At 46.2% G+C, this 24,226-nt stretch overlaps 1 protein-coding gene across 1 annotated transcript in view; it reads left to right on the plus strand.

Moving 5' to 3' along the window:
- The window catches only part of LOC144771275 (uncharacterized protein C3orf20 homolog), a 315,600-nt gene that overhangs the window by 180,877 nt on the left and 110,497 nt on the right, over nucleotides 1-24,226 (plus strand). Inside the window, exons 6-7 of the mRNA XM_078655868.1 lie at nucleotides 15,309-15,395; nucleotides 18,652-18,979. Of these exons, the coding sequence (XP_078511994.1) occupies nucleotides 15,309-15,395; nucleotides 18,652-18,979 (415 nt within the window). The remainder of the gene's footprint in view (nucleotides 1-15,308; nucleotides 15,396-18,651; nucleotides 18,980-24,226) is intronic.

Below are 24,226 nucleotides of genomic sequence, written 5' to 3' on the forward strand. Positions count from 1 at the left end.
TCACGATGCTCCACGACGACAACCACTGCTGGTCTGGTTGCTCCAGACTAGTCCTTGCTCCCCTCCAAAAGAGGAGCACCCTGGACCCTCCTGGTCCACTCAAGACGCCATTTTAGGTCCACCGCGTGGGCCTTGCATTTGCCAAGACTTGTTGCCCAATCCTGGGTCCAGCGACGTCGACAGCAAGTACCTTTGTGGGACAGCTCGCACCTCCATCCTGGTCGCCGACAACGCCTCCTGGTCCGAGAGACTGCAGAGCCCAGCAGCGCCCACTCACCTGGCTGAGGTGACTTCGTCCGGTGCCATCCTGGTGCCCACTCAAATCACTGGCTAGTGATTCAGAACTTGGTCCCCTCTGCTTACAGGTTTCTTCTTCCCTGATCCAGGCTTGGATCACTCCGAACTTTCTTCACTGGCCGCCTGCCAGCAACTCTTTCTTCAGGCTCCTGGATCTTCAACGAGGGTTTCCGACGCAACTTCAACCCTATGCAACCGCAGCCCCTGGGCTAGGTAACCTGAGTACTCCGGTGCTCCAGCATAGTCCAACACCCTAAGTGTTCGGATCCACTCTTGTTTTTGACCCACCTAGTCGGGTTCGCCCGAGAACAGTAACTTTGCAACTGCTAGCCTCCATAGACTTTTTCCCGCCTTACGCGTGAGAGTTCCCACTCTGCACACGACGTCCACAGGCCTCCTGCATCTAATCCCAGTGTTTAGAGTTGTAGGCCTAGCGATTCCTAAGTATAGAAAAGTATTACTTACCTGCTAGCAAGTTCGCATTCCACTTACTGTGTATATGGTTTTTCGTGCCCCTAGGGCATTTGTGTAAATTGTGCGACTTAAAGTATTTTCTTAAGAGTTTTGTTGTGTGCTTAGCTCCCTGACTCATAAAGAGTTCAGGGTAGTCTTGTTATAAATAAATATCTGTTTATTTTCATAACAACTTGTGTGGTGTCCTTTCACTTGGTGTTCAAGGGGTAATGTGATGGTAAAACAGCTGGCTTAACACGCCCTCTAGAGTCTTAGCCTTAGACTGCTCGTATCCATGCTACTAGGATAGCTGGTCTATAAGGTTGACTTACAACCAATCATCAATAAGGGTTGTTTGGACTGATACATAGTGATCACTAGAATAGTGAGCACTACATATCAGGCCAACTTCTCACATTGGTGAGCAGCGGTTGGGATTTGAGCTTGCTGTTTGTTTTACCACACATATCCTAAGAATATCTTGTGAAAGATCACATAAGTACTAAGGTACATATAACTTAGCTTAGAATACTCTGAGTTCTACTGAACCAGCTGTTGTAGCTCCTAGGGCCTAGCACACCCTAAACTACAACTCTAGCAAGGGATCAGTAGGCAAACATATAGTGTAGGTAAGTGCACCACTTACACCTCACTAGAAAAAGCATGTCTACCCAAGGAGAATCTACTGAGACTCCCCTTGTGGATCTTGACCATCCACAGGTCAAATCAAGATATGCAGCTCTCAGTTTCCAGGAGATGAGACAAGTGTGTACCTCCAGGAAACTGAAACAGGGGTCTAACCCCACCATTCCCTTTCTGATAGGTCTCTTAGAGACATATGATGCGAGAAAGATTTCTCAGCTAGATGGGAATATGCCAGCCTTAGAGGGTACCACTGGGGATCCAGACCTCCACAACACTGTAAATGCAGTTGAGGAGGAGGAACCTGAGGAACTCTCTGGGGATGAGGTAGACAAAGGTCTTGAGGTAGTCAGAAGGCTAACTAGGGCCAACATAGACTTACTTGGGCTAGGATCTGGGTGACCCCCAGTACTGACCCTAAGTAGGCCTAACCTTGAAGTTAGGAGAGATAGATCTCTTTCTAGGGACTCCAATAGATCTCTGCACTCTAATGCCTCTTCTCAGAGGAGAAGGAACTCTCCATTGACTTCCCCTCAGAGAATGGAGCATGAAGCCAGGATGAGACAGGCTACTCTGAGGATTGAAAGGGAAGAACTTGCCCTGGCCAAAGAGAAGCTTGCCTTTGCTAGAGAGCAGCAGATGAGTGGGTTAGCTCCCACTGGTGGCAGCAATCTCCCAAGAGATAGAGAGAAGGGTTTAGATACTAAACACCTGACAAAAATAGTGCCCCCCTTGAAGCAAGGGGATGACATCCAGAAATGGATGGCTGCTCTGGAGAGGGCCTGCACTGTGCAGGGCATTCCCCCGAGTCAGTGGGCAGCTATACTGTGGCTCTCCTTTGATGGTAAAGGTAGAGACAAGCTCCTCACTACAAGAGTGGAGGATGCTAATGATTACCAGGTCCTGAAAAATACACTGGTTGATGGGTTTGGTTTAACCACTGAGCAGTACAGGTTGCTGTTCAGAGACACCCAGAAAACTCAGTCTCAGGACTGGTCTGACTTTGTGGATAGTGCCACTAAGGCTCTGGAGGGCTGGTTGCTGGGTAGCAAGGTTACTGATTACACAGGATTGTATAATCTGATGATGAGAGAACAAATTTTAAATATTTGTCAGAACCATTTGTTGCACCAGCACCTTGTTGATTCAGATCTGACCTCTCCCCAAGAATTGGGAAAGAAGGCAGACAAATGGGTCAGAACAAGGATCAAGCAGAACCAGAACCAGGGTGGTCAGAAGAAAGCAGACCAGAAGGGTAACACTAAGAGTGAACAAAATGACCAGAAGTCTTCAACAGGTCCCCAACAAACCAAAGAGGGTGGGGGTCAGGCTTCACAGCAGAAAAAGAAGACTCAAGAAGGCCAGTCAAAAAGCTGGTGCCAGTACTGTAAAAGTAAGTCTCACTGGTTTAGTGAGTGCACCAAAAGAGGAGGGCAAACCTCTACCACTACAGCCCCTAAGGCAACTGCACCCCCTAGTAAAGTCAGTAGTGGTAGTGCACCTCCCAAGGGATTAGTTGGGTTAACCTTGGGAACTGAGGAGTCTGACAACTTAGTTGGCACACTCACTCAGGCTGTCCTTGTCTGTACAGGGGATATGGATATATCCCCTGACATAAGTCCCAATACTTTGGGCAAATACAGGCAGACACCTTTGATTAATGGCAAAATGGCTCAGGCCTATAGGGACACTTGTGCCAGTGTCACCATGGTGACACCTAACTTTGTGGACCCTGAACAGATCATGCCAGGTACAGATTTCCTGGTGACCAATGCCAGCAACGTCACTACCAGTCATAGTATGGCGATTGTTGCTTTCTCCTGGGGAGGGGTAAGTGGCCAAAAGAAAGTTGTGGTTAGTTCAGACCTCCCAGTGGATTGTTTGTTGGGCAATGATTTGGAGTCATCCCTATGGTCAGAAGTGGAGCAGAGGACTCACATGGAAATGTTAGGCTTGCCAGCACATGTGCTTGCTGTGACTAGGTCACAGGCCAGAAGATGCCCCACTAAACAGGTGCTGGATCCTGGAAGAAAGGACCAGACACCTTCCAAGAAGAAGAGCAGTAAGGGTAAGGCTTTGCCTTCCCCCTTGCCCCAGGTTGAGGATCAAGTCTCTGAGGAGGCTGATCTGAGAGAGCTGAGGGAAACTGAGCCTAAAGAACTTGAACTTGATCAAGTTGAGTTTCTGGGCTCAGGGGGACCCTCCAGAGAAGACCTGGGGAAGGCACAGTTAGACTGCCCTTCCCTTGAACCCCTCAGACAGCAGGCTGCTGCTGAGGCTGCAGGGAATGCCACAGGTGCCCACAGGGTATACTGGGAAGATGGACTCCTGTACTCTGAGTCAAGAGACCCCAAGCCTGGTGCAACCAGGAGGCTGGTCATCCCCTTGTCTCTGAGAGGTTTCCTTCTCACCTTGGCCCATGAGATTCCCCTCGCAGGTCACTTAGGTCAGACAAAGACTTGGGACAGGCTTGTCTCACACTTTCACTGGCCCCACATGAATGAGAATACCAAGGAGTTTTGTCGCTCCTGTGTCACTTGCCAAGCCAGTGGTAAGTCAGGTGGCACAACAAAGGCCCCCCTCATACCACTACCTGTGGTGGGGGTTCCCTTTGAAAGAGTAGGGATTGACATTGTTGGTCCAATGGAACCCCAGACAGCATCAGGGCACAAGTTTATACTGGTGGTGGTGGACCATGCCACCAGGTATCCTGAAGCTATTCCACTTAGGACCACTACAGCACCTGTAGTGGCAAGGGCCCTAGTTGGAGTGTTCTCCAGAGTGGGCTTCCCTAAGGAGGTTGTTTCTGACAGAGGTGCAAACTTCATGTCAGGATATCTGACTGCAATGTGGAAGGAATGTGGTGTTAACTACAAGTTCACCACACCCTATCATCCACAGTGCAATGGGCTTGTTGAGAGATTCAACAGGACCCTCAAAGGGATGATTCATGGACTACCTGAAAAGCTCAGGCGTAGATGGGATGTCCTGATACCCTGCCTCTTGTTTGCTTACAGAGAGGTCCCACAGAAGGGGGTTGGCTACAGCCCTTTTGAACTTTTGTATGGGCATCCTGTAAGAGGACCCCTGTGTTTGGTGAAGGAAGGATGGGAGAGACCTCTCAAAAAGCCTGCAACCAACATAGTGGACTATGTACTTGGTCTCCGCTCCAGGATGGCTGAATACATGGAGAAGGCATCTAAAAACCTAGAGGCCAGCCAAGAACTCCAAAAAGCTTGGCATGACCAGAAGGCTGTCCTGACTGTATACCAGCCTGGACAGAAGGTGTGGGTACTGGAGCCAGTGGCTCCAGCAGCCCTCAAAGACAAATGGTCTGGGCCCCACACCATCATTGAGCAAAAGGGAGAGGTCACCTACCTGGTGGACCTTGGAACCCCCAGGAGCCCCCTCAGGGTGCTCCATGTGAACGGGCTCAAGGCATATGTCGACAAGAAGGACATGAGCTTGCTCATGGCCACAGATGAGGGACGGGAGGAAGAGAGTGACCCTCTTCCAGACCTGCTCACTCAGAATCCTGATGATGGATCAGTAGATGGTGTTGTCTTTTGTGGCAGCCTCTCTGAACATCAGCAACAGGATTGCAGGCAAGTTCTGCAATCCTTCAGACATATGTTCTCTCTGACACCCAGTCAAACTGATTGGTGTACCCATGAAGTGGACACTGGGGACAGTCTGCCTGTCAAGAGTAAAATCTACAGACAGCCTGATCATGTCAGAGACTGCATCAAAACAGAAGTGCAGAAAATGTTGGAGTTGGGAGTCATTGAGCCCTCAGATAGCCCTTGGGCTAGCCCAGTAGTTCTAGTGCCAAAGCCTCACACCCAGGGTGGTAAGAGAGAGATGAGGTTTTGCGTAGACTACAGAGGCCTCAATGCAGTCACTAAGACTGATGCCCACCCAATACCAAGGGCAGATGAACTTATAGATAGATTGGCTTCTGCCAACTACTTAAGCACATTTGACCTGACAGCTGGGTATTGGCAAATCAGGTTAGCTGAGGAAGCCAGGCCCAAGACAGCATTTTCTACCCCTGGTGGACATTATCAGTTTGTGGTAATGCCCTTTGGGTTGAAAAATGCACCTGCCACCTTCCAAAGGCTGGTGAATCAAGTTCTCACTGGGATGGATTACTTCTGTGCAGCATATCTGGACGATATTGCTGTCTTTAGCTCCACCTGGGAGGATCACCTGGTCCACCTGAGGAAAGTGTTAGAGGCCCTGCAAAAGGCAGGCCTCACTATCAAGGCCACTAAGTGCCAGATAGGGCAGACACAGGTTGTATACCTGGGCCACCTTGTAGGTGGAGGCCAGGTTCAGCCATTGGAGAGTAAGATACAGGCCATCAAGGACTGGGCTCCTCCAATCACCCAGACTCAGGTTCGAGTTTTCTTGGGCCTGACTGGGTACTATAGGAAATTTGTCAGAAATTAGGGGTCCATAGTGACCCCCCTTAATGACCTGATAAGTAAGAAGATGCCAAAGAAAGTTCAGTGGACAGAAAGCTGTCAGAAAGCATTTGATGACCTAAAGCAGGCCATGTGCACAGCACCTATCCTAAAGAGTCCGGACTTCTCCAAACCATTCATTGTCCAAACAGATGCTTCTGAGTTGGGTGTGGGAGCTGTTCTATCTCAGCTGAATTTTGATGGCAACGACCAGCCAATTGCTTTCATTAGCAGAAGGCTGACCCCCAGAGAGAAAAATTGGTCAGCTATTGAGAGGGAGGCCTTTGCTGTGGTATGGGCCCTGAAGAAGTTGAGGTCCTACTTGTTTGGAACTCACTTCACAGTTCAGACCGACCATAAGCCCCTCTTATGGCTAAGTCAGATGAAGGGTGAAAACCCCAAACTACTTAGGTGGTCCATTTCCCTACAGGGGATGGATTTTACAGTGGAGCACAGACCTGGTACTGATCATGGCAATGCTGATGGGCTCTCCAGGTATTTCCACTTAGAGCAAGAAGACTCACCTGGTCAAGGTTAGTTTATTGTCCCAAAGTTTGGGGGGGGGTCATGTAGGAGAGTAGGGTCTGCAATCCTATGATCACCCAGATTTTTGCTTTTTGCTTCACTGGTTTACGACTTTCCCTGGCTGTGGGCCTGCTAATCAGACCCACAGCCTAGCTGTTCTCTCTAAATCCAAATTGTACCCAGGTACTGAATTGGCACTGGGCCCTCTCAAGTCCCTGTACCCAGGGCTGAGGTGCACCCAGAAGTCTCCCAGGGGCTGCAGCATGTATTGTGCCACCCCTGGGCTGACTAACTAAATCAGACACAACTGGCTGCTTGACAGCTGGGGCAGAGTGGTGTACTCACCCTCTGCTGTAGATATAGTATTCCTATATCTAAACCTAAATGGACACACAGATCTCCTATCAGTCACTCCTATGGCAGGCCTTAACAATCCTGAAGGCAGAGTGCTTGGAATCGTGTGAGATGGTGCTCTGGCATGAGCTGAGCCTGTCTGCGGCTTTCGGGATCTATCCCTTAGCCGTTTCCATGATATCGCATACCATATACTCTTAAGTGCATTATAATCCTCGCGGTTATATGCCAACTCTGGTATCGCTTTATCAAAACATGTCGAGTAAGGTGTCATACGAATTGGAATACTAACCCCTCGCCAATTCTGGCGACGGGGTTAGCATTCCCCCCTTCTAGAGGGACACGACATGTATGTAACCTGTAACCCCGGTTAAAGTCAGACAGAGCCTTAGCTCCACAAAATGGATGCTGCCACAGAGACACAAGTCTGCCCTCCTGCTGCTGGGAGTCCTCCCAGCCCAGGAGGCAAGGACAAAGAGTTTCCTGCCAGGGGCGGTGCCAGCACCGTCCCAGACAGGATTTTGTGTATTCTAGGTAGGCAGGGCTTTAGAGGAAGGTGACTGCAAGTGGCACCCCGGTGCTCACTGTGCATAGGCCGGCTGGAACCAGTTCCAGGGGCACTCCAGCCCCTGGCCTGGGGAAAGCCCGCCAAAGGAGAGGGGTGTAACCACCCCCCTCCTAGTCCCACCCATAGGGCAGGACTTAGTCGCGTACCAGCCCCTTTTTGCAGGATAAAGGTAGGACCTGGCCCCCTTCCAAATCAGATCATCTTTGAATCCTGAAACTACTTTCTTCAAGAAGGAACTCAAGACTCTTCTCAAGATTTCTCCCTTGTGACTAAGGATTAGTCACCCTGCAGCAGCAGGCACCAACCAAGCATCGCGGTTTGTTGCCAGTCTCTCCTTCGGATCAAGACTGCTCCAGCACAACGAGAACCGGCTTCCCTGGCACCTCTGACCTCAACCTACATCATCAGCCCAGCTGTGATCCGTGGGTGTGACGAGACCTCGAGGGACCGGCCATCTTCAGAACTGCACGACGCTTGTCCAGCACGACCACCGAGTGACCCTCGACCGAGTGCTTTGGGGTAAGAGAAGCCCCGACCCTGAGCAGCTCCAGCACCGAAGTTCAGCCCCCCTGCATCCACGAGATCTGCGTGGGGCCCTTCTGCTCTTTGCTGCTAACCGCGTTGTCCAGGTCGCTTGCCCGTTGGCTAGTGGCCCTCTCACGACGCTCCACGACGACAACCACTGCTGGTCTGGTTGCTCCAGACTAGTCCTTGCTCCCCTCCAAAAGAGGAGCACCCTGGACCCTCCTGGTCCACTCAAGACGCCATTTTAGGTCCACCGCGTGGGCCTTGCATTTGCCAAGACTTGTTGCCCAATCCCGGGTCCAGCGACGTCGACAGCAAGTACCTTCGTGGGACAGCTCGCACCTCCATCCTGGTCGCCGACAACGCCTCCTGGTCCGAGAGACTGCAGAGCCCAGCAGCGCCCACTCACCTGGCTGAGGTGACTTCGTCCGGTGCCATCCTGGTGCCCACTCAAATCACTGGCTAGTGATTCAGAACTTGGTCCCCTCTGCTTACAGGTTTCTTCTTCCCTGATCCAGGCTTGGATCACTCCGAACTTTCTTCACTGGCCGCCTGCCAGCAACTCTTTCTTCAGGCTCCTGGATCTTCAACGAGGGTTTCCGACGCAACTTCAACCCTATGCAGCCGCAGCCCCTGGGCTAGGTAACCTGAGTACTCTGGTGCTCCAGCATAGTCCAACACCCTAAGTGTTCGGATCCACTCTTGTTTTCGACCCACCTAGTCGGGTTCGCCCGAGAACAGTAACTTTGCAACTGCTAGTCTCCATAGACTTTTTCCCGCCTTACGCGTGAGAGTTCCCACTCTGCACACGACGTCCACAGGCCTCCTGCATCTAATCCCAGTGTTTAGAGTTGTAGGCCTAGCGATTCCTAAGTCTAGAAAAGTATTACTTACCTGCTAGCAAGTTCGCATTCCACTTACTGTGTATATGGTTTTTCGTGCCCCTAGGGCATTTGTGTAAATTGTGCGACTTAAAGTATTTTCTTAAGAGTTTTGTTGTGTGCTTAGCTCCCTGACTCATAAAGAGTTCAGGGTAGTCTTGTTATAAATAAATATCTGTTTATTTTCATAACAACTTGTGTGGTCTCCTTTCACTTGGTGTTCAAGGGGTAATGTGATGGTAAAACAGCTGGCTTAACACGCCCTCTAGAGTCTTAGCCTTAGACTGCTCGTATCCATGCTACTGGGATAGCTGGTCTATAAGGTTGACTTACAACCAATCATCAATAAGGGTTGTTTAGACTGATACATAGTGATCACTAGAATAGTGAGCACTGCATATCAGGCCAACTTCTCACAGAGGGTACATCTAAAAGATTTCCATGTCCTAAATCATTTCCATGAAATGCTTCCCAGCCCATGTGGAGATGCAATTCATAACACTCTTTCAGGCATGCTTAAAGCACTATGTTATCCAAGTAGGGTCTTACTGTGCAGCATGTCTGTTACCAGAGTGGCCATGCTGCAATATGGAGTTAGTGTTGGAGAATATGGGAATCTGGTGTGTGTGGGCCAGCCCCACTTCTGTGATGGGCGTGCAGCACATTGTATGTGTTCGCCCAACCCGTGGTGTACTGGTCCTTAAGTAGGCAGCTTGAGACACTGGTGCGCTAACACCAGGTTTTGGACTTTTTCCATTTTTCCATTTAAAAAAAAAAAAAATGATTGCCCAGTCCTGAGGTCACAACAGGCATGGGTATTAAATGTGTTTTTAGGAGAAGGTTGCGTTATGACCTAGTGAATTTATCTGTAGATTCAACCTGAACAGTGGAGGCTTCTGCAAACGAGAATGTATAATGTAAGTTTATCGCTTTTCAGTCTTCTGAATTGGACACATGTAGGATAAAAATTCTTATTTAAAAAATAAATAAATAAAAGGCTGATTGAGAGAATTGAAGGAACATTTGATTTGATCTTTTACAATCTTTAACATGATGTTGCTTTGATATTTGTTTAACTTTGTTTATTTATTGTATGTATACTTTTCACCATCAAACTTTACACAAAGTTGTTATCAAGGCACGGCACGAGTCTAAACTAAGGGGTCGATGGTCCTCCGTAGCTGTCCCCTTCCCCCAGTCCTCTGTGCAGCCACCAACATCTGGTCTTTCAGAATACACATTTCACTGCCCCTTATTGCATGACCCTAACACTTCACAACCTGCAGAGGAAGAGCATGGGAAAGAGGGGCAGTGCCCTTGGCAAGCCAGATAGGCTGAAAGCTGTTTAGAAGGCAGCAACATAGTAGCTATTTATATGGATACTAGCATTGTTCATGTAGCATTTTCAGACTAGCTATATCTTGTCACTGCTCCAATCTCTCTTTCCTGGACTCGCTCCTTGTTGAGTTTACCAGTACCGATTAGCTATCTTGCCTGGATTACCAGAGTTATATTTTCTTGGGGACCTCTAAAGACCAGCTACTGCTCATACGGGTGCTACAAGTCTTCTGCTTGCAGGGTACTATTGACCCAAATACAAAATCAAACTAAGGAAATCAATCTCAACTGAGCCACTCTGAAAATAATGATACAATATGTGACAATGAACTCCTAGCTGGTAATAACCCTTTTGGTGTCTGCAGAAACACTGTATGGAAAGTAATCACTGATCACACAGACTTAGGGTTTCTCAAGGCAGTGCACAACATAAATCAAAGACAACCCAGGTGTAGGAAGGTGGATCTGTATATACTATACTAAAGTGAGGTATAGTGTCCAGAGAGTCCAGTGGAACCCAAAAGGTAGGCAGAGGTAATGTAGATAGCACCTCACTCTCTATTTGTGGTAGAGTGGGCAAGCAGTAAGGCTTTATCAGAGGACAGTTTTAAGCATTTGTTGTACACACTCAGTCAGCAAATGAATTCACACACTCAAAGACTAAACTTCAGGCCAATTGTTTTTGTACAAAAATATTCTTTTAGTTATTTTATTTTCTAGAACCAAGCACGCCTGGCACAGGTAAGCAATAAATACTTTACAGTAGTAATGTAATTTGTAAACAGTTTGAATTCCAATTGTAAATGTACTTTGATTTGATTACAGTATTGTTACTGAAAATGCAATGCTCTGGAAATACAGTACATATACTTTTTATAGGCTTTTTTGTAAAATGACCAGCAGATTACTTTGCAGGTTACTTTTCTTACACACTACAGTTTACCTGGATACTGTACAGGGACATTTCCTGTAAACAGGTGAGTAAAGGCGTTTTTGTTATTTAGCACAATTTTTAAAGGATTTCTTAGGTTTTCCAACTCCACACTTAGAAACTTTGCATAGAAAAACAGTTAATGTTATCCTATGGAGGAAAATAGTGTTATCGGTTAGCAGGTAAGTACTTTGTTGTTGGAGTTGGTATTCTGGAGTTATACTCAGGGGCCCTCCAGGGTCAAGGATGCCCTCTTGTTACACCCTCAGCGGCACTAGGGCAGCCGGGTGCAGAGTGCTGAGGCCCAATGTGATCCAATGGAGGATAAGGGGCATCCGGTTGGTGGCTGCTGACAAGCAGGCCACTAGGTTATGGGAGCAAACCTCTTGGACTTAAGCTCATGGCAAATGGGGGTTCAAGCCAGCACAAAAGGTGCACCTTCAGTGGCACTGGGGCTGCCGGGTGCAGAGGGCTGTTTTGGCGTCAGGCGCCCTGTAGCTTTCAATGGGGAGTCTCCGGATTACAAACACACTGCAGGCTCGGGGACGAAGATCGTCTGGGTGCGATCACCACTTGGAGAGGTAAGTTGGGATGCTGGGGGTTGGCTAGGCACCATTGGTTGGGCCACCCAAGGCTGTGGGGCATCTGCTGCAGGCGTGCCTTTTAGGGTTGGATCTATTTACCAGCTCCTGGTTGCGGTTGGGGGGACATTCCAGTTTGAGGCTGCAGGCATCGCCTGGAGGCTTGATGCAGGTCAGAGATCTCCGGATCTTGGGTCAGGATCGCTGGGGAGACCTCCTCTTGGTGTTGAGCCACTCGAACTCGGGCCGTGGGCTTCGGTTGCAGAGTGGTGCAGACCCGCGGATCCTTGCGAAGCTGGATTCTGTTGATGAACAAATCCGGTGTTCACAGGAGACAGAGTCTTTGGAATGGAAGGCAGGCAGGTCCTCCAGGTTTCTCGAGGTTGCTGGCGGCAGGACACACCATTTTTTTTCCTGCAGTAGGTTCGAGGTGGGAACAAGCCTACCGGCTGGGGCCAAGTCAGTGGGCATCCTCCTCTTGTTAGCTTCGGCATGGCTGATCGGTCCTTCTTCTTCATTTCTTCTTCTGGTTTCTTCTCTGACTTCTTGGTTCAAGACTGGCCCCTAAATACTGTATTTAGGGTGCATTTTAGGGGTCTCGAGGTCAGTAGCCAATGGGCTACTGACCTTAGGGTGACTACACCCTTGGTGTGCTCACCCCACGTGGGGGATGAGCACAATCCCTAATCCTGATTGGGATTGGGAGCCTGCCATCTGCAAGATGGACAGCACTGAAGGGTAGACTTCACCTCGCCTCCCCCACCTGAGGGGTGGGGTTGGCAGAGGTGGGCACACCTTCTGGGCTGGCTAATTTGTCCCACCTGTCTTCCTGCCGAAAAGGAGAGGAGACAGGAAGGGGGCCTGCTTCTGACAGTAGAAGAGCCTGGGGGTCACATTACAAAGGCTGCCAGGTCTTTGAAGTGCCCCTGCCACAAATGGCTCTTCCAGGCCTGGGGGAGGTGTGAACAACCCTGTCCAGGAAAGGCTTTGTTTCTGGGCTCAGGGAGCAAAGGCTCCCACCCCAGGGGTTACAGAAAGATGTCTCGTGGTGGCAGGTTGGTGTGTACCAGTCAGGGACACACCAGAGGCTGGTCGTTTTTCAAGGGCATCTCTGAGATGCCCCCTGAGTGCATTTTTCATTAGGTTTAATGTGATGAGAAGTTTGATACCAAACTTCCCAGTTTTCAGTAAAACCATTATGGTGCTGTTGAGTTCGGTATAACTCCTAGCAACATATACTCTTAATGGCATTACTGCACTTACAGTGTCTAAGAATTGGCTTAGACACTGTAGGGATACAGGGTTCATGCACCTGTACCCTCATCACTGGTATTGGGCACCTAGCTAGAGGGGTGGCTGACCTATGCCAGCGCAGTGGGTTGTAGGCTTGGCACACCGGGATGTGTGCCAGGTCGACTCTTCACTTTACACTGCACCACAAACTCGCAGCCCGCAATGGCAGTGTGTGTGTGTAAAGGTACAGGTCCTCTAAGGGTGGCACAATAAGTGCTGCAGCCATTAGGGCCCTTCCCTGGCCACAGTGCCCTTGGAGCCCATGGTACCTTTTACAAAGGAGTGACATGTGGCCAGAGAGGTCCCAATTGGGGGTACAAGGTAAAGTTCCTGAGTAGCAGGTGTACCTGGGCACAAATCCTGCTTCCCACATTCCTAAAATTGATCATTTTCCATGGCAAAAATATTATGCTTCCACATTGCGTTTTGGGCCTTTCCTGTTGTGGGTAATAGGCACATCTATAGAAGTGGGGTACTGTTTTTATCAGCAGGAGTGTATGAACATAGAATAGTATAATATGTGTTATTCTTAAATTATTTTTTTTCTCACTTTTTGGATTCCAAATATAAACCAGAATGCAAGTAAGAATACATTTGGTAAAATGCCGTCTGAATCACATAATAGTATAGGTAACCTCAACTTCAAAGTTATACATCAACCACTATTCTTAAACTTGTGTATCTTAGGCATTTTTCAGAAATGCATAGATTTTCTTCCTAACCATGTTAATTAGTTAGACTTTACAATATGAACTGAAGCATGGTCGGTGCACAATGAAAAATCATTATAACTTGCAGCTCAATTGTTGTCTCTGTGTAACGCATGTTTTTCGACAAACAACATATATACCTTAGGGGAAATAATTGTATATTACATTCGTAAAGCAACAATTGGTGCAAAATATTGCAGATAAAAATCCAGTTATTCGTTTCTTTGGGAAAACCACGAGTAATTTACACAACTGACAACTTGCTGAATTCAGAATTGTATCTAGTTTTCAGAAATGCAAAGCTTTCTGGGTTCACCCATGGGTTTTCACATCTATTTCCACCACAAACTGCAAGTACATAGAAACTTCAAAAACAATAAAAATAGACTACCACTTAGAAATGAGCAAAACTGTAATAAAAACAGTTGATTTTTGTATAACTCCGGCAATATAGGACGATGGTGATCTGAGCACACACTGCAAATCTTTTGTTGATGCATTTTTTAAAAGCATGCTTTCCTGCTCAGCACTTACTTCTATTTGTTTTTAAACATCTGCAATTTGCTAAATTTTGGTTAGAGGGCCATGCAGCTAGTGACAGACTTTTTCCCTTCTCATTGCTATCCCATTCTGGATGTGTGTTTGCACATTAAACAATCAGCATGTTCCCACTCATCTTGCCCGACGCTCTAGATACCAAACGGCTGTCCTGTGGCTTGATCCAAAATCCGACTGTCACTTCTAACACAGCAATGGCTGAAGGGGACAGGTGCATTGTCCCACTACGTATATGGTGTCTGTGGGCTAAACCAACAAAACAGTGGCCGATTTGAGGAGGCGGACCCAAAGCCCCTTCATGTATGTATGTATGTATGTATGTATGTATGTATGTATGCAAGCCTGTATGATTTACTATGTATTATCTTTATTACAAGAAGCCATCAGGCAGCTAAAAAGAAGACAAAACATTTATCTAAATACAATTGAGAACACCAACAAACAGTGTCACATGAAACCACTTTAGACTTCCTGCAATTACTGTAGTGTTCTCTAGTATCTTGTATTGTACAAGCCGCTACCTTTCTCTTCCAGTCACTGGCTTGTGTTACAGCTATCTCTAAATCACTAACATACCAATCTCTCATTGTCCCCTCAGTACTAGCCTCTCATTATACCCTTAGTGCAGTGTTTCTGAGTGAAACACTCCCCAAAAAGAAGCTGTTACACACAGATTCTCCAGAATGCGGTCTCTGCAATATTTAGTGTACATTGCTGTCATACTAATAGTGCTTAATTTGTAAAATAAATAAGTGCCAGGACTCTTGTCAGGAGGTCATTGCAGCTTGCACCACATATTGCCCCTGCCATGCTGCCAATGATAGTACCAACACAACTCCTAACCATCACACTCCTTTAAGTGTGACAATTCGGACTTTTACAGGTCCCTAAAGCTATAAGAATGGCTTGGATGGCAGATAATAGTCTTTTTGAATGTATAATGAATTAATAATTAACTGTGTGTGGTCATCTCTAAATTAGCCAGACAGCACCACCTGTGGCAGACTGTCACAAGTGCCGGCGTTGACAATTAGGTGTCAGTGCCGAGCACTGAAAGCCACCAGTTCAAACTAGGAACTGGAAGTACACAAGTGCTTTTTGAGCTCCCTCAAAGATCATGATGTGTTTGAAAGGATTTGTTAAATACTGTAGTGTTGGTCTCACCACTGTCCTTTTTCTTTCACAGGCCCTCGTCTGTACAGAACAGCATTCGCAAACCATACCATCTGAATACTGAGTCCGGGATCAACAAAAGTGACCCCAACAGATCAGGGTAAGCAAAGTATCTATCACTAGGTGTCGCAGTGCAGTGAAGCGCTAAGAAAGGTATTCTGGAAAAGTTTACTAAAATATTGTAGAGAAGCTTTATTTATTTATTTACTTTATGCAACCAAAGACGTCTGTGGAGGGGAGTAACTGGGAGAATTTCTACGGAGTAGAGCGTATAAAACTCACCACTTAGATCCATGAAACTCAAAGCACGGCCGAGGAGCCGCATGCGGCCATCTTGACCTTTACATGCTGCCCCCTGAGCAGCAGCAACACTGGGCTGCTGTTTACTCGACTCAGAACTAACATTAAAATAATGCTAAATATACAACAAGTGCTTAATTCAGGGTTCATTGCAGTTAAACAAAAGGAAGTAACTAGGCCTTTAACTTTAGGAACACGTCATTCTTAAAGAAAGCCAACATGTAAAAATACGATAGTCTTTTCAAAATTCGCAAACTGTATTTCATTGACTTGTAGAACAATTTCACCTTAATAAATCAAATTATAGCAGTGCATTCAGAAGTATTTTTTAAGTGGTTTACATCCGTGTGTTTAGAAATGTTCATGCTCCCCCCCCCTCCCCAAGGCCACTCAACCCTGACAACTATGCCATTAGTGATTACATTCAAGTACAGGAGATGGTTTTGTACAGCGCTTCCTGAAGTCATGTATTTCGAGGTCCTCACATATGTGATAATAAAGAAAAAAGAGGGAAATTGAAATAAAACTTTTGCCCAGGGTCACACAGTACAGTTTGGTCAAGAAGAGAAGCCGGGATTCATCCCAGGTTTTATGGTTTCATATTGCGCAATTGAGTTCAGCCACTAGTTATACATGCTTCCCTTCCAATACCACTCCACCCACTTTACACCCCCACACCCGCTGGCATTAGTTCAGCCCTCGGTCACACCAGAGGCCAGACTTTGCGGCCCCCGGAAAAATGTTTGTGAGTAGCCATGACTTAGATGGTAAAAACTGACCGTTTTTAAATGGCAGCTTTCAAAGAGATGTTCAAACATCTGGTGGGAGAAGATTAGGCAGTCACCGTTGCCTCTGTGAAACTATGTTCTAATGCTTTTCAAAGCTTGAGGCCTTCCAGACAGTCTTCTGAATATATTACTTTCTCTTAGTCGATGGGTCATCTGTTATATAAACTACACTGGCCTCAATCTAGGCTTAGCAAACAAGCATTTGCAATGCAATCAGTCTCGCCTTTGGAACCTTATATGTATTTAGCTATGCAGCACATTAGCCTGGGTGCTGAAACATCTACTGTTCTTGAACATGGAGGGAAAGTAAGCACCAAACTGTGTGACACACCAGGTATTGGAACACATAGATATAAATATTGCCTTTCCTCTGGAAATGGTATAGTCCAAAGTGATTCTGGTATTTCCTTACCTTTGCTGGTCGTTTTCGATCACAAAAGTTAAATAGAGCCAGTTGCCAGAAAAATTAAAAACGGAAAGTCCCGCTGCAGAAAGCAATTCTGGTATTTTACTGACATCTACTGGTCGTTTTCTATCAAGACAGTTACATGGAGGCTGTTGAACAGAAAAAAAGTCCCTAAGCGGAAGCAGACAAGTCTTAGGGCTGATCACCAGAGCCACAAAGTACAGACACATATAAATATATACTAAAGTTTATACATGAGGTCTTGAATGCTCAACCTAAAAAGCACAGTGGTTTTTAAAGGCATCCACTGAAACTGTTCCTGTACCTTGCCCTGATGATGGCTACAGCTATCTCTAGTCACCATCAGTTTCAATGAAAACCAAAATGTAAATGAATTATAGCCACTTTTCTTAAAGAATATTTAACATTTATTATGTTTTAAATGGTTTAATATGATGTGACAGCACTTAGTTACTCGATTTTAAGCATTTCATTTGTAAAGCCTTGCTACTTCAATGAATAGGTCTTATTCTCAAAGGGTGGCGCTCCCTCTGCTCTGCTCCCAATCAATGCAAGCAACTATTGTATTTCTGGTCACTTTACCAATATCATAACCCTAAAGCAAATAGGCAGGAGAAAGTGTATTTATTTTAATGAATTCTAGCTCCAAATTATATTGAGCACAGATCGAACCAGAAGAGATGAAAGTGCTTCATAAGGAGTTCTGAGAATAAGCTAATACAAGTACACAAGACGGGAGCCCAACAAATTAAAAAGCAGCACAATCCAAATGCCATAGTAAAAAATAAAAAGTGCCCTCCAAATTAACAAATAAATAAAAACGAAATGTTGTTGTTTTCTTTTTTTTCTAAAGAGCAACAGTAAGACATTGGTAGCAGGAGGGTGGAACAGAGCCTGAGAAAACGTTCTTAAATTCCTAGATTTTGAGACGTGGGTAGTTTCTAGCCCTAATATTAACATACTCGTAAAAAAATCAATGTATAATGATATTGCTACTGTTTCAGCCTGTAGGGAGGGTTTGTGTAATGTACAGCTTGTTGGGGTTTGCAAACCTTTTAAACAGGTACAGCCTCAAGAGATAATTATAGAACCAGGAAGGAGGAGTGATGAGGTCGAATTGCACCTTCGTCAGAATTTATTTGAAGTTAAACTGTGAAAATAGGTGTTTGTCCAAAAATGGGTGCTGAAAATATTATGATTCAAGTTGTATTAACGAACGCCCGCTGCAACGTCCCTTCGCCAGCCTGCCCAGGGCATCCTCTGTAATTCCCTTTACTTTCCCCTGTATTACCTCCCTCATCTCCCCACCTCCACCTTTATGGTTGCAGCACCAAACTATGGAAGGCTTTTCTCTGACTTACTCCTTCTACCCACCTCCTTGACAGGCCATGCCTCTCAGTCCCATGCTGTCAGCACACATTGCCTCTCCATGACAGACCACCTGCAGCAGGTCTACTCCTGTCCATATGTGGTACCTCCTCCGTAGGACTTGTCGTTTGTCCTAGTCTCAAGGCTTAACCATGTTTAAAGATAAAATGTTCTATCATTCTGTTAGGTTATATTTAAAATACACAAGAATGCCCAATGTTTATGTTTCCTACAGGAACAATTTCAATTCATGGAATATAAGAAAAATTGAGAAAGGACCAAGGGTCTTTTAGGCTACCAAGTGAACAGTATAAGTAGTATTACAACGCGCTACGTAGTGATAGGACTCCTCCACTCATTGCTTGGGTGCAGCAGTAAATGCTTCGTTAAAGAATAATGAAATATAATATACTGTGAAAATGCAGGGGATCCATTCTGTGAGGCAACCATGATTTTAATTGTGGGTTTCTCAGTAGTCAAGATGCTGCTCTGGTGCCCGGGCTGTCTCTTCTCCACAGCCAGCACCACCCTTGGTCTGCTTCCCATAACACCTGTCCCGCTGTCCTGCGGAGAGCTGCAATGGGTGAAGAAGGCAGGACATGCAGGTGCAGCAATCACCAGATCCCGTACGTGACCGACCTGGAGTATGATCAGTTGATCAACAGCCACTTGTCTGCCCTAGAGCAAATCATCGTGGTATGCATTGTGTCCTCGAGTGACCCGGAGGACCAATGGGAGGACGTGTTGTTGGAACAGCTGTATGAAAAGAAGAACCAGTACAGGTGCATGCCGTGCATGCAGGTGAGTCATTTCACTGCCATTTGATAATATTCATGTTTCTATTTTTCTATACATTTCTTTATTGTCTCGTCTGAAATACATAATGAGCTGACACCGCTAGCACAGGCAATACAGAATAATCAGGGGGCCATCCCAGTTAACCTTATTCATCTCACCATTCCATGGCCATGCACACAGAAAATAGTATACAACTGTTTCCTTTTGTAAGAAGAGACACAGACCATGAAACTCCATCCATCCCATTTCCGTATCTGTCCAGTTCAGTTCTGCACAATTCAAAGCAGGCCGGAGTAGTTCAGTTCAGTGAAGCAAAGCCCCCCACCACTGTAAGAAGCTACCGTCCTTGCATCATCCGGGGCCACTAATAATAATACTAATAATCCTGTATTTGTAAAGCGCACAGCTACTCGTAGGTTTCCTGGCGCTGGGGGCCGTCGGGAAGATTAAGCAAGCTATTGCCCAGAGTCACATGGTGCTGGGCAGAGACCCCTGCCACCGGAGCCGGGGATCGAACCGTGATCCCCAGCGTCCGGAATCAGTTGCCCTGGCCGCTGCACCACACCTCTTCCACGCATGGAGTATTGTTCGCCATTCCATGTCCCCCATTGTCACCCCTCCCGACCCACCCGCCCCTGGGATCCTCTTCGGCCATCGGCAGGAGATACAAAGGGACAGAATCCTGAGTCCACCACACCCTGTGTTCCATGAAGTCAGGATCATGATAATCAGCCCTCATGTGGGCCATCATTGTGTCGGCTGGTTGTGAAGCGAAGCTCGGATATAACATGATAGCCTGTCCACCGGAGAGAAGGGACTGGAGCTGCTCACCCCCCCACTCTAGGGTGTAATGTCATCATCATGATCATGGACTACTCATTCTCCAGTCCAAACCTCCCCCTGGATCTAACTGAAGGTATAGACATCTAACCACTGTGGTTAGGGAAAAATAGGAGGGGGTTGAAGGGGGAAGGGAAAATGACAGTTTTGGCGTAATGACCTATGGGTCAATGAGGTGTACGAATGGTCCCCAGACTTCCTCAAATTTCTTGAGTCGGTCTTGTAGTTTGGAAATGCTTCTACCATAAGTGGCTAATCTAAACATTTCTTTCATCCATTCAATCCGTGTTGACACGGTGGGGGTGCATCACTATCAGATTATGCATATTTTTGCTACCATCAAGGTCATCAACATCCCCCTCTTCCAATGGGATGTGGTATTGTCAATGTCCAGCAAATCCTGAAAAAGAACTAGCTTTGCTGTTTCAGCAAAGTGGAACCGGTTTGCATTGTGTAGCATGGGCCACACATCCAGCCAGTAATTGTGAAGCTTTCACTAATATTCAAGTTTCAAAGTTTACATAAGTCATCACAAACAACGCGTAAGGCTATATTTCCAAAGTTAAACATAGTAAAGGTGCACCACATATAATAACAATATAAACAAATTTCAGGGTAGGAATCCAAAATGTATACAATTTCCCTCTTTTAATTTCTTATTCTTCTCAAAACTGTTGCCAAGTTTACAGTAGAAACAGTCAGTTTTCAGCAGAAACAGCCAACGTGTTTTAGCCATAACAATGTCTATACAGGAAGTACTAGACGACGACTGTCTGTTTGTAGTCGATGGTACTGATTCAAGTGCCACAACAGGGTAGATGGACTCCTTGTAGTGATACTCTACTATAGAACTAATGTTTGCTGCCCAGGGACCTGACTGAGTAACTTCATATGAGTATTTGTGGATGATAATATATCTTGCATCATCTGTTCTTCCAGAGGTCAACGATTTGCTGACTTGTATTTACATAACGTTTGGGACTATGATTTTTGCTGCGTTCCCGAAATGTGTCCAATGCTATTACTTTGGGGACATTGTGCCCTGGAGAAGTCCATTGTTATGGACAAAACGTGTGTCAGGCTCTGACTCCTGATGACCCCAAGTCCAAGGAGGAAGAAGAGACTCTGCCTCACTGGCCTGCACCTCTGTTTTCCTTCTGGCCCCCCAGAGGTTCCCAGTGACCTATGGTATGCCCTGGACGATCCTAACTATTTCTATTATAAGCCCTTTAAGACCCTACTGTCTGACGCCAATGCTTCTCTGAGCCACGCCCCCTGGAGGTGTGACCTGTCAACGCCGGAAGAGAAAGAGTGCCTTGGACAGGATAGCAAGGGCTCTCTCACGTTGGAGCGAAGAGGAGGATCCCCTGCTGCGGAAACTGAAGACGCTGTGCAGCAGCCACGAGGGGAGACAAAGTCCGAAGACGACCCACGGAGAACAGATACCTGCCGCAAGCCACAGGAACCAACGCCAGGAGGCCAATGACCCCACGAGTCGTCCAGCAGCGTTCCATGAGGATCGTGGATCGTACAGGTGGAGAACGTTTGAATCAGAAGGAGAGTACCATTACCCAAGAAGAGGAGGAACCAATGGTTATGTTGGACTGTCTTACCTGGCAATAAACACAACAAAAAAACATAAATAGTCTTGTGATCCCTATAACCCGAGACAACATGTTGGCTGTTTCTGCTGTAAACTTGGCAACAGTTTTTAGAAGAATAAGAAAAGAGAGGAATTGTATAAATTTTGGAATCCTATCCGGAAATTTGTTAATACTGATATTATCTGTGGTGCACTTTTACTTTGTTTAAATTTGTAATGTCCTATGGTGTGCATACATAGGTTTAAAACAAAATCCTTTGGGAAATTGTTTAGGGACACAGGATAGGTGAAGTAACTTGGGGTCTTCTGCCATTATTTGGATTTTACTATATTTCCAAAGTGCCTGCTGATCAAGTGCGAGAAGCAAGGCTGGCAGTAACTACGTCTCTTTTACTTCCAGCCTTGCGTCTCAGAAGCAACGGCTATAAGTACAAAGTGCATGTTTGTACACCGCTTGCAGGTTTTCAAAATACATAAATAAAAGGCATTGTCATTTACAATGCCAATAGCTCAAACTCTTGTAAATGAAAGACCAATTGCATTGCACATGCTTGTTAACTTCTACTGTGGCTCATGATCATCCCCCCTTCTCCATTGTTATCTTTAGGCGTTGTGGGCAGCTGGTGTCAAGTTTAGGGTTAGGGAGGGGGGTAGTTCTAAGCTTTGCTTGCTTTTGTCTTCTTCTTCATTATGTTTCTTTTGATTGCCTACTGTAGCTCCTATATTTACAATGATATATTTTGCAATGACTGTTCCTGTTAGATGTATTTTATATATGATCGCGTAGTCCTGGAACGTACTGTATGGCCGGGTATCCACAGTATATGTTCACTTTTTGGTCAAGAAGTTCAATAAAATGTGTTTGGAATAAAAAACAGACTTGCCCGAGGATAAAGGTTAGGATGACAGTATCAATCCTTCTAAAGTCTACTCCCCTTCTCTTGTGAAAGCTAAAAGGTGCACAATCTTTCAAATATAACCCCCCGCCCCCAAAAAAAGAAAATCGTAATGAGGGTATATGTACACTCTTCGGCTGCAAGCTCACCATCTATGAAGTTCTCTGCATACTCCCAACTAGGGCATCATCAGACTTGATACAGCAGGCCTTGTCCAGCTTAAATCTCATGATCAGTAACAAAGACCCTGTATACACCAGGGCGGTTCCCATTTATGAAAGAGTTGAAGGGCACCTCTTTAAGGAATTCTACATCACACTACAGTAACATTAAATTCCTGCTCCCAAACACCAGCTACATTTTCAGTGGCTCGGTGACTGGATCCTTGCCATTGACCCAGGAGAGCCTTCCTCTGTCTTTCCTTTCCAAGCCCCTAGGTCACAAGGTCTCTGAGTACACTCAAGCAGAGCTGTGGCAGTGGATTGTGAGTGGACCCCCAGTATAGCTACAGTAACAGATTGTAAGCAGACTTCAACACTTGTGACCTCATTCATATAACCTCTCCTCGTGTAAGAGGGCAAGTAATGGATTATCTTGTTTCTTCAGCTATTGTTATAACTAAATAGTAAGCTATCTCATTTAAGCGACATAAATGTTGCATTGTTTGCATTGCTCTCCAAAAAGGAACATTTAACAACAGTCTTCACATACATCCAATATAACATATGTATCCCGCTATACACACCTGAAACCACTGAGATATGCCAAGTACTTGGGCACCCGTCTGTTCACAACAGCTCATCTCTAAAATCGCATGCAATGCGCAAAACCGCAATATTGCATGTTAGACAGAACATTGATTGAACACACATTCAAAACAGCACAGAAATGCTCTGGACTTGCAACATACATGAGCTATATAGCATGGATATGCTCATGACACCCTCAATCAATCAATCAGGGGGTTTATAAAGCGCGCTACTCAGCCGTGGGGGTCTCAAGGTGCTCAGGACCAACAGGACTCTCCTCACACCACCCTGTAACAGAACACATTAAGAGAGAACTTACCTACATTCAACGCAACTAAACTATGCAGTTCACTGGCTTATAAGGCACTCAATAACACTTCCTACCATCAGCTGCTTTTCACACTCTTATATCAGTAGGCACACACACGCACAATAGCGGCTGCTGCCATAGTAAAGTGGTAGGGCGGGGCCTTGGCGTTGAGTTTTAAAAATAAAATAAAAAGACATACCTGCTGCTCCCCTCCCACTGCCGGCCGCCTCATTGCTCCTGTTGTCCCAGAAGTAGATGGGCTTCACTTGCACAGGCTCCCCACCTTAACAAGATGCTGCTCTCATGCTACACCTAGCATGAGAGCAGTGCCTAGATTGGCCTGAGTGGGCTGGTTTAACACTCGCTCAGGCACAGGGAGCCTGCAGCTTTTCTTCAAACCGGCTGTACAGCACAGCTGGGTTGGAGAAACCTAAGTGTGCATGTCTGTTTTACCGGCATGAGACAGCCAGCCAAACTGACATGTGCACTTATAACTGCCTACCACTCCTTCCTACTGCTGATGTGACTCACGTCAGCATGGCCCCAACCCCGTCCTAAACTTACCTGGCAATAAGATAAGAAAAATAAAACTATAATAAAAGGGTTTTATCATTTTATTTTTCAGTGGGCAATGGTCCTCCGCCAAAGCAGAGGAACCGCCCCTGCACACAAAGACCATGCTGATGCATAAGTGATTTGATACAGTCCTCCGGTCTCCCTTACCAAGCCCAAAAACGTTCATGCACAATTTATTAAAGCTGACACAGTTATATATTAGAGGTAGATTCCAACTCACACTACCAACAATTTATCCCTAGAAGTCGAATTAGACGACTCCAGTCCGCCATGGAA

Source organism: Lissotriton helveticus, chromosome 1_1, assembly GCF_964261635.1.
Source record: "Lissotriton helveticus chromosome 1_1, aLisHel1.1, whole genome shotgun sequence".
Classification (NCBI taxonomy): Eukaryota; Metazoa; Chordata; class Amphibia; order Caudata; family Salamandridae; genus Lissotriton; species Lissotriton helveticus.